At 40.7% G+C, this 11002-nt stretch overlaps 1 protein-coding gene across 5 annotated transcripts in view; it reads left to right on the forward strand.

Annotated features, from left to right (window-relative positions):
- LOC143354484 (peroxidase) overlaps positions 1-7800 on the forward strand; it is a 30287-nt gene extending 22487 nt beyond the window's left edge. For all 5 annotated transcript variants that reach the window (XM_076788627.1, XM_076788626.1, XM_076788625.1 and 2 more), the window contains exons 5-13: positions 3821-3997; positions 4153-4349; positions 4649-4832; positions 5242-5584; positions 5724-5880; positions 6061-6234; positions 6349-6547; positions 6782-6887; positions 7059-7800. In XM_076788627.1, the coding sequence (XP_076644742.1) occupies positions 3821-3997; positions 4153-4349; positions 4649-4832; positions 5242-5584; positions 5724-5880; positions 6061-6234; positions 6349-6547; positions 6782-6887; positions 7059-7146 (1625 nt within the window). In that variant the 3' untranslated portion in view covers positions 7147-7800. The remainder of the gene's footprint in view (positions 1-3820; positions 3998-4152; positions 4350-4648; positions 4833-5241; positions 5585-5723; positions 5881-6060; positions 6235-6348; positions 6548-6781; positions 6888-7058) is intronic.
- Positions 7801-11002: the final 3202 nt, after the last annotated feature.

Below are 11002 nucleotides of genomic sequence, written 5' to 3' on the forward strand. Positions count from 1 at the left end.
CGCTCCCCAAAACTACCCTTACAGATGAGGTAAAGGGTTCTTTTTTGGTAGGCTATCGAACAAGAAACCTTTCCGTCCAAAATCGATTAATGCGTATTTTTGAAGCCGGCTAGACCCTTTAAGCGAACAGTACTGTATTCCAAATAAAGATTCTTCAGAACTGTTGCAAGAACCGACGTCGATGTTGTTACAGTTTTCAAGCCCTGATCTTGGCTCTCCCGTGTCCCGTGAACTCGCGAACTTACCGTCGATTTACCCGTTTATTCGAGCTGCGAGTCTTTCGGCTACCCGAGTCACCCGCGATTGGTCCACGAAGTTCTCCGGGTTTCCACGATCGGGTCACTTTCCGTCGGGGTTCTTTCGAACTAATGGGAAACTTAGACGTTCCGTGACGTACCAGCCTAACCGTGTGCCGCGATATCGTTATTTGTGTGGAATAATAATCGATACAATTATTTACAGCCTATCAAACGTTTGGCGCTTCCCCATCCTGTTTCCAGTCGCCCATCCCCTTGATTCTTCTGGTCTATTGTACTTGCTCTTCTTGGTACTATCGCTTTCTATGCGACATTTTCTTTCGGACTTCCGATTCTTGGGACTCTTATTTCATCAAGGATGTTCTTCATTCTGACGTTCTGCTCATGATTTAGGGTTACATACATCTAGAAATTGTGAAATGTTTACTAAAGTATAGAGGGTTGAAAATTGCTGGTACAAATTTAATTTTCTCTCTGTACTGGTATAAAATCATTTATGAATTGTTTGATCAATTTTTGTAAGGAAAATATACTTACATTTAATTGGATATATTTTTTTGAAGTTAATTTTACTTGACCTAGGTGTATGTGACCTTTTAGCAGTCATTGCACTTATTAGAGCAAAGGCTATGTCTTCGATGATACCTCTTTCCGCAAAAACGTCTAATTCTCAGTTGGTGCACACCAAAAATATGCTGTGTCGGAATGTGCTCATCATTTGAATCGAATCCTGCATTTTTTACGAGGCTTTGATGGCTGATAGGAATGTGATTGTACTCTGACTCTGACACGTGTGCAAGGTGTCCTATTTTCTCGAGATCAAGGAGCTAAATTAAATTAAATTAAGAATGCTAGTGTATATTACAAGCAATTATTACTATGCTATTATTAGTATGAATATGTAAAGACTTATAGTGAACTATTTTGCATATATTCGCTTTTGAAGAATTCGCTTTTCCAAAAATAGATTTCAACTTGGTTAAATGAAACGGCTGTATACCTGGTAAGCAGTAACTATCGTTTCAACTATTTTTACAAAGGCCTCTTCTTTATGCTTGCCCGGAGGCTGAACAAATTTACATAACCGATTACACGGTGTTGATTATGCTGAAAGTCTTGTCAAGATTGAGGAGCAAAAATAGATTTAAAAAAAACCTAGTAAAACAAAACGTAAAGTAGAGTCAACATTTATCCTTAAATATTAATCTTAGCATTGAGAGGTGAGTTTGGTTTTGCTCTCAAGCTATTATAGTGTCATTTGTTATCCTTTATTTACTTTCAGAAATTGTCAGATGTCTCGCAAACATAAGCGTTTCATAAATTAGACAGTTTATTATATTTTCTTTTGAACACACACAACTTTTTCTTGACCAATCCAAAATGGGTTGAAAGTAAAAAATGTTATAATAAAATAAAAAATTGTGCCCTGTTTTGGGACACCTTGTACATTTCACCGAAACCACTGCAATACCTAACGTTCACATGCAGGATCATTCTCCTCGTTTCTGGTTTCGAAGCAGTTCCTCTATTCATTAATAAAAAAAAATTAGATTCTCCGGTAAAATTCTCCTCGTGATTCTCTTCACACAAATTCTTCGAAAAAGTGTGTCCGATCATACCTCCATTCCGCTCGATCCAATTAGGATCATCCACTGAGAACATTTAATTGTTTCTCCGTTGAAAGCTCGAAACGGTTTTTGCGTGCGCTGGCGACAAACCTCGACCCACTAACCCACCTAATCCGCTCACATCTCGACACCTTTGCAAGCATATTTGTTCTCACACGTACACACACCGATTCAGCCACACTGACACGCACCAAAAGTCACTAGCAACGCAAAGCGGAGCAAATGAAAAAACAAAAAAAAGAAAACCGTGAAAAAACGAAACACACACTCTCTGATCCCCATGGGCGCTGATGGATTGAACGCAAAAAAAAAAAACAAAATCGTCGATTGGCTTAACAAAATGTATTCTGTGATTTGCATTACAGTTGTTGTGCGATAAGGCACATAGAGCATAAAATGCCTGAGTGTAGCAGTGAATAATACTGTCTACAATAGGGTGCCCCGGTCGGGAGATTCTATCCAGCAGTAGAATGTGTATGTAAACTAATTCGGATATACCTAATAAATAATGTATCATATTTATTATTGTAACACTAGTTGAACTATTTTCTGTTGATTGCGGTGTACGGGTCTCGTTAAAGGTGTCCGAGCCAGGTGAGCCTAAGCCGAGAGTCGCAGTCGATTCATTTGCAAAACTGTCGCGTCGTTTTTTCCGAGCTTCCGGAGAGCGTCGCCAGATCAAGACTCGTCTCCCCACTCTACCGGTTCCCCTTCTACGACGCTGTTCCCCCACGCATCCGCCACGGTCACGTGACGCCTCTGTCGCGCATGTGTCAGAATGTCGCGCGACCAATCCGGTACTGGCAGAGAGGGGGGGGGGGGTAACTAACCGTGTTCCCCTCAATTCGAGCCAATTCCCCTGATCTGGCGACGCTGCTCCCTAGGTCTTCTTGAAATTGTTTATGGTTTCACTCCAAAGCGAAGACACTCTTTCAGCTGCGTTCCCTGGCTCGGGTACCTTCATCAGCCACCTAGATAAGTCACTTGACTCCTTCTGCGAGCGTTCTCGACGTGATCGTTTCGATCAATCTATGTTTTTTCCGAATGTATCTTTCACGAGTCCGATGAGAACCGCCGCGAAAACGCGTTCTCACCGCGTTGGTTCGTCGACAACGCATCAGAACAACCATGTCGCAGTAGAACAAAGTATATACTTTTATTGCGGTGCAGCGCGCGAGCCCTTTTGCCGGTCGATTCTCTGGGAGGGGGGGAGGGGTGTCGAATCCGCGTTAATAGACCAGCATTGTCGGTCGAAAGGTCAAATTGCTCGGATCTCTCGGTCTCTGATGTGCCGTTGCGAATCGAACCAGAGGTTTTAGGCGCAGCTAGGTGAATCACTCGCACCAGGGTTATACCTCGATTCCTAACATTCGCGATCAGAGACGCGCGCAAATCATGCTCGCTCTCGCGCTGCACGGACACGTTTATGCGCGCACACAAAAGAAAACTCGTCGAAGTCGGAGCGATCACGGATTTAACGATGTACGAAATTGTTTGAAAATACGGTGTCTACTCGATATATGTACAAAACACGGTTCTATCCGGGGACATGTATCGGCCAGGTGATATTCTTTAAGAAAAGGACTGCGAAGCTCTAGAGACCTCGGTTCGTGGCCCCTCATGGGGTGGGAGTGGGGATAGCTCTCGGGCTTTTATCGGCTAGGCATTTGGGGACATATATAGAGCAAACACTGTATTTGAAAATGTTTGAAATCTCGTCTGGATTATATTCGTTTGATTTTGTTGGATTTAACTGTGTAATAAGTAATATTATTCAGTTTGGAATATTTACTGGATTATAGTCGTTTGACTTTATTCGATTCTATGATCGATTGGATGCTCGGTGCATCTTTGAACGTAGTACAGATTCACTCCGATTCGACGACGTAGAATCGTCTGTAGTGCTAGTTTCCTAATGCTTCGTTCGGTGACCAGGAATTCAAGAACCGAGGCACATGGGACAAGCGAGGAAACCGCTGCCAGGAGCCAGGAGCATCAGCGTGGCTCTGTCAACACCCAACGATCAGTCGGACGTCAGTAGAACGTTGATGGTCATGCAGTGGGGCCAGTTCATTGCGAATGATATTTCTTACACACCGATGCGCAAAATGGGTAAGCGGTTCTCTTTCATTTTATTTGCAATGCAGCAATGTCTTCGTTCATTTACCTGCCGGTCCATACCGTAATCGACCTTCCTAAAAAACGAACTGCAGATCTAGCGTATTTGCCGATGGATATTAATTAGTTGGTTTTATTTTGATTTTCAGTGTCATCGGGGAAACCAATTTCTTGCTGTCGACCGGACGGAAACACCTTGTCTCCTCGACATGTTCATCCCGATTGCGCTGTAATCACGGTGCCCGATCAGGATCCCGTTTATGGCAAACATTACGTTCGATGCATCAACTATGTGCGATCGTTGCCTGTGCTTCGACCGGAGTGCACGTTCGGGCCTGTGGAACAGGTAACGATATATGAATTTTTATAGTAGTCTCTCCGTAGCTGTCGCATTGTCGCATTGTTGTAGTAAAGGTGCTACATTCTTTGTGGCGTGCCGAACGTAGAGAAGGATAGCGATTGAAAAAGAAAGGAGGATTGTCGTTCAGTGGTGGGGATAAAATTTTGACAGTTACGGTAGATACCTTTGCGACGGTTACGGAGATAATACTGTATTTTCCTTCGTATCTATACATACATAGTGATTAAGTATGATAGTATTTTTATTAACTGTTAAATAAAGCTTTCGTTACGTTTAATTTCCAGATGAACCAGGTCAGTCACTTTTTGGATGGTTCAATGATCTACGGTTCAACGTTGAAAAAGTCTCGCGAACTCCGCACCTTCGAGGGCGGTCGTTTAAGGGTTCACAAAGACAATAATCATCAGTATTTACCTGTCGGTGGCACGGAACTTGGATCTCCTTGCGCGAAAGGCTGCTACGACTCTGGTAATAATAATAAAAAGATTCTCTTTAATACTTTGCCACAATACTTTTCAATATTTCTTTAAATTAATCTTTCTTCTTATTCCCTCTATTATTGTTATACCTGCTTTCGAGAAGACTTGCTTAATCCTAGCAAGTGAATTCGCACTAATACAGTTTTCTAAATACTGTATTTTGTTTATGCATTAAGCATTTTATGATCAAGTAACGCTGTTGTCTAAATTTATATCTCTGAGATTGAGATCGTTGAGAAATTATTGCTAAACGTCAAAGATTCTAGTAGTCGCAGAAACTGTAGAAATACTTAATCCAGTTTTTGTTTTGTTGAAGCTTAAGATATACTGAAAAGTATAAGGAGAAAATTGTTGAATTATTTTTCTAGTTGTTTATACAAATGATTCTACTTGCACAGGTGACAACCGTGTAAATGCACACCCTCAACTGGCTGTGATACACACTGTCTGGCACCGCGAGCATAACAGAATCGCTGACAAACTTGCGGAATTGAATCCCAACTGGTCAGACGAGACGCTGTTTCAGGAAGCCAGACGAATTGTAATTGCTGAAATTCAGCATATCACTTACAAAGAGTGGCTGCCCATATTACTCGGCAAGAAGTATGCTCGATCTGCTGAGCTCACTTTCGGGAATAGTTACAGCCGTAACTATAACTCCATGGTTGACCCTGCAGTTAGCAACGAGGTTGCAACTGCAGCCCTGCGGTTCCTGACTTCCTTGATGCAAGAGGAGTTGAGGTAAGCTATACAGAGTGTCCCATGTTTTTTATAAAGCGCTCCAAATTATTCTCTCTAAAGTATAGTAATTCTAAATAAATTACAGAATTATTCCATCTATTCCGTTAATTATTTAAAAATTTTCATTTTCATTTTCTAGCTTGACAGATAACACACGTCGGGTCAACAGTACTCTCGCATTAGTGGAGTATTTCTACAAACCTAGCGTAATCGAGACGGATCAAGTATTCGACGGATTTCTTCGCGGTATGGTTACTCAGACCAGCCAGAAAATGGACATGAACATCATTTCTGACGTAAGTATTATATGTAGATTACCATTTTCAGACTTTTCCATGAGGACGTTAATTCAACATTAGTGTCATTCCGATAATCGTATTTACGTAGAAGTTTATACGTTTTTTTTTTTAATTATTAAATAATGTTTGGAGACTGCTAATATTAATAAAAAATAAATAATTGTATATATTTTATAGGTGACAAGTAAATTGTATGCTGAGGGCCAAGACAGCCTAGGTTTGGACGCCATTAGCTTGGACATTCAACGTGGCCGTGATCATGCTTTACCAGGCTACAATCAATATCGTAAATACTGCGGACTTCCAGCCGCGAAGAACTTTGATGACTTCCTAGACTACATTCCATTGGAGGTAACTATGTCAATCTCATAAATTTCGTAATCTGTGTTAACATGTGTATTCAACATAAAATGCATATGTATATTTGTATGCACGTTAACATTGTACATTTCTTTTCCTTAATAGATGTTGAAGAAATTGCGAACAATTTACTCGAGTCCTCATGACGTGGATCTCGTCATTGGTGGAATGCTTGAAAGATCAGTGGAAGATGGCTTGCTGGGTCCTACATTCAGCTGCTTGATCGCCGAACAGTTTGCAAGAACTCGTCGCTCTGACAGATACTTCTATGATTCTGCAGTTCAACCACAACGTTTCACACCTGGTAAGAAATATTCATTTTCAACATTTTCAACGAGGAAAATAACTTATTTTCCAAAAAGAATCCATTCGATTACCCTTATTAGTCTTATTACTTTTATTCTGTTCTTATACTAATACTATACTTTTTCTTTCTGTGAAATTGTGCATTGGATTCGATACACTTACTTTGGTTAAAATTAAAATGAAAGGGTAGTATGATTGATTATTGACTAATACGAATTGTTATCTGTTGTAGAACAATTGGCAGAAATACGTAATGCAACGTTAGCAAGAGTGTTCTGTGACAATGGCAACAACATCACGCACATGCAAACTAATGTTTTCTTCAAACCACAAGCAGGGTAAGTTATTGTCAGTTCCCTAGTTCCTAGTATTCTAACAATTATATGTGTAAGTGATACACGCTGTGACATAAAATTATTTTCGCATTGCAACTGAAATAGAGATAGGAATAAAATGACGAAGATATGAAGAACAGATCTAAATCTTCTAACAAATTGATTGTGTTGCAGGAATGAGTTAAGGTCTTGCACAGACTTCGAAGCGATCCCGAGTGTGGACCTTTTCGCCTGGTCAGAAAGAGCGAAGGCGTATCGTTGAACATCCCCGTTAATTGGCTGGTCACATTGCCACATCGGTTTGCCCGTGTTGCACGACGGGCGTGGCGGAGGCTGCGGTTCGACGTTCGGATTACGATAGTTGAAGAACGTCGACGATTGGGCGTCAGAGCGTCGTCGTCGCGAAATCAGTGACAAAAGAATGGAGGGGTATTCGCCGAAGCCGCGTGTGCCAGCGCGGATGACGAACGGGCACGATAAGGGGGAATCATTATTTTCAATGAACAAACGCGGTATGCACCGGATGCAGTCGAGAAAAAAAAACGATATACAAAAGGTGCATCCACAAAGTGACTAGTCGATTAAATGAACACGCGATGGGGCTAACGCACGCCGCGAGGAGAAAAGTTACGAGCAGAATTGACGAAGAAGTGCAGGGTATAAACAGAGCTCCGGAAAAAAAGACTATTAATGTTAAGAGAGTTTTATTCTAGAATAGTGTTAGGAACACAGTGAGACAAGAAAGATATCTGAGACTGTAGATGTTGTCGCTGTCTTTGGATTTCATACGCTTAATAAGTACTTGTAGACTTCCATCTGATCACGTTACTCGAGGAGGGACCCGTTTTATTGGTTCGCTCTCCACACCTTTCATTCTGTATCGAGGACAAATAAATAAGATTATTTGGTTTTTGTACATATCTTGTGGTTTCATTTCTTTCAAGCGGACGAGAGAGAACAGGCGAAATTATTTTCACAGAACTACGGTATCGTTTCCATAACTGTCGCAAAGGTATCTATCATAACTGTCAAAATTGTAGCAGTAAATGTTTAGTACGAAGAAGCAGCAGAAAGCTATCCGTTCCCAGCTTTGGTAATCGAGGTAAGTGATAATGAGTTTGTGCAAAAGATACAGTTATGCATCAAGACATAGATATTTATAAAATGTTTTTAACTTTTCCTTTACTTTATTCTGTTGCGACATATTTTACAATATTCTTTACACTCCTCGGCGTCCGAGGCTTTTCGAGCTTCGCGGCCCCTTAGTAGGGATAAAGCTGCGACGTTTATCATCCAGGCCTTGGCGACGTATATAGAGAAATCACTGTGTATGACATACCCTCTCGTTCTGGCACTAAGCGGTGTCGAGCGAATAACTTCAAAAGAAGGGGATAGCGATTTCCTTATTTCAGAACAAACACCGTCGCCTTATATCGAAATAAAACTATATTGCTTGCAGTCGTTCATGATGCGACTATGGGCAGTAAGTAGTATTAGCCGCTGCGAGCCCTGGTGATCAGACAGTGTGCGACTGAAGCAGTTCGAGTCGTTTTAGGGCGCTTTGCCGGTTTGTGGACATAACACACTTCTCAAACTCAAACTCGACAACTGCAGTAATTAGCTCTTCGTAAACGACGCGACGTCTGCGCCCCGTATTGACTCTAACAAGCGTTTCAACATTTATTGCATGTTCTGGTAATTTCCAGAGAAAACGAAAGAGTAGACTGACGCATAACAGGTGCCAAAAGCTTGGGGATGGGGCAATTCGAAAATTTTATCAAAAAGTCTACATTGACCCGAAAATAATAAAATGAAGGAAAACTTCTAGTCAGGCTAATCTAAGATCCGCCAAGTATTACTGTTGCAACATCAAGGGACGAATGCCATCGGCGGTACTTTCAATACATGCTTGGCTAAAGGTAAGAAAAATTTCTAACATTTCACGGCGGACAATACAGAAACGGCTCTTCTGAGATGTCGCAACAATGTAAATCAGCGGCTGCTGCATACGAGGTTTCTCACTAGAACATCGCCTTCTACACTCGGAACTGTAAACAATCGAATCAGCATAAAACCACGCGATAAACCCTAAACCCTTAAGACTTTCTGTATTGACCGATACTTTTATATGTATAATTGTTACGCTGTTTGAATAACATTTCGAATAACTTGTTACGCTGAATGAAATAAATTGAATCGTCGCTGCCACTCTTCCGGGATTGTATAATTGTTTGATTTAATTTCTGATAAAACAGTTCACTCTTTTGTAACAATTAACAACGCGTGGTTGGCTCACCGCCGGCTAGTTACTATTTAGTCACAGTATTACATGAACGTCATTGTTCACATAGTCGGTTACACTCTTTCTCAACTTTCTCTCGGGCCCCTGATTCTTATACTCATTCAGTTTTTTCGAGGTTTTTGAGTGCCAAGCGTTTCTCAAGCAACGTTTTCGTTTAATCATCGAAGAAACTTTAATCCTAAATGTGGATATTCTTTTCTTGCGGAATGAAACGGTCTATCAACGAATACGACAAAAATGAAATAACTTTGTTTGAAAAAGCCGTGAGAAACTTACATTTCTATCAGGTTGCACACAATTTGAAGATAAATAAAAATTTCCAAAATTCCCATTTTTTTTTAAATATTGTACCTTATAGAGAGCATTCGTATCGACACAAACGAACTCTTTTTAATCAATTCTGTTACTGTTTTTATTGGATGTTAAAGACTCGCTTCTAAAAAAGGTGAATAATTTTAGTGATTTAAGAATGGCATCGTGAATAAATAAAATTATTCTTTTTTTTTATTTTTTATAAAATATTTCAGTATTAATTAAAAGATATTCGCCAACTTTCACGAATCGTTCAACGTCTTTTTGGCAGACCTCTTCTTTGCAATAACATATTTTGAATATCACAACTGAACTACACACTTTTGTTTTACTGCGATTATGAATGAACATTCACGCGTTGCGTAATGCTTTCTACAATCACACTTATCCCCTTTCTCGATACCGACAACCTGTAATTTCGCGAGTGAACTTGCAACTGTTAACAATATTTAACGATCGCGTGCAATGGCAGTGTACCTCTATTACCATAACTTTCTCCCAGTTTTGATTGTCGGTTTCTTGCTTTCGGTTGTTAGTTTTTTGACATTCCGACTGCCCCCGGACACGTTTAATTGTAAGAGAAACGAATGCGTGAACGTGATAGATATAGCATTGCAATAAAGTACCGTAACAACTGTTGAGCAACGTTTAGCCTCTAAACTTTCAATAGGTGTCTCTTACACGTTCCCGTGTATCAGAAATAAACGTTTTCTTTGTAATGTTTTCGAATTAAACAGGCAACGAAATCATACGACCTAAAACAATAATTCGAAACAGCTAACGAGATTTCGACCAGTTAAATGTCTCTGTTTTAACAAGCTGAAGCACGAGATGAAATATTTTGTCGGACGAAAACGGTCTTATAACGCGAGAAACCATAATATTTGCCGGACTGAAATTATTTTCGGTGTATCCACGACGGTTCAACAAACCTGGAACAATACTTACGACTTTCATTGTTTAGGCTACTCCTGCGTGAACACGGAATCAATTCGGAGAAGCTAAACACGGCAGCGTTTCAAAATAAATCATTGTTATTTTTAGAATCCTTTAAAAATGGGATACTATTTTTAACGGTTTTTCAACGCGGGTTTAAAAACGAAATAATTCGCTGACTCTGAATTTCTTTTAATGTTATGTAGAAACTAATTATTCAATCGAAAATTCCACACACCGCAACGCAACCGTAGCTGTGACAATGCGTGTAAACAATATATACAGCCTTGCCCGCAGGGGCGTGGCTTCGGGCCCGCAGGGGCGTGGCTTCGGGCTCGCTGTACTTTGTATGCCCCGGGCAGGAAATTCGGTGCCCGTACGGGCAGACGCTGAACAGATCTAGACTGGACTATAGTTAGCGAATTGTTCTTGGCGGTTCAATTTCGAATTGCAGTTATGCGAACGCAACATCGCGATTAAAATAAGTGAAATCTCATCCGGACTGGCCGGAAATTAGTCTCGGGGCAGGCGGATCTGTGCCATCGTCGCGAATGATCTTCAAACGCGA

The sequence above is a fragment of the Halictus rubicundus genome, chromosome 5, assembly GCF_050948215.1.
Source record: "Halictus rubicundus isolate RS-2024b chromosome 5, iyHalRubi1_principal, whole genome shotgun sequence".
Taxonomy (NCBI): Eukaryota; Metazoa; Arthropoda; class Insecta; order Hymenoptera; family Halictidae; genus Halictus; species Halictus rubicundus.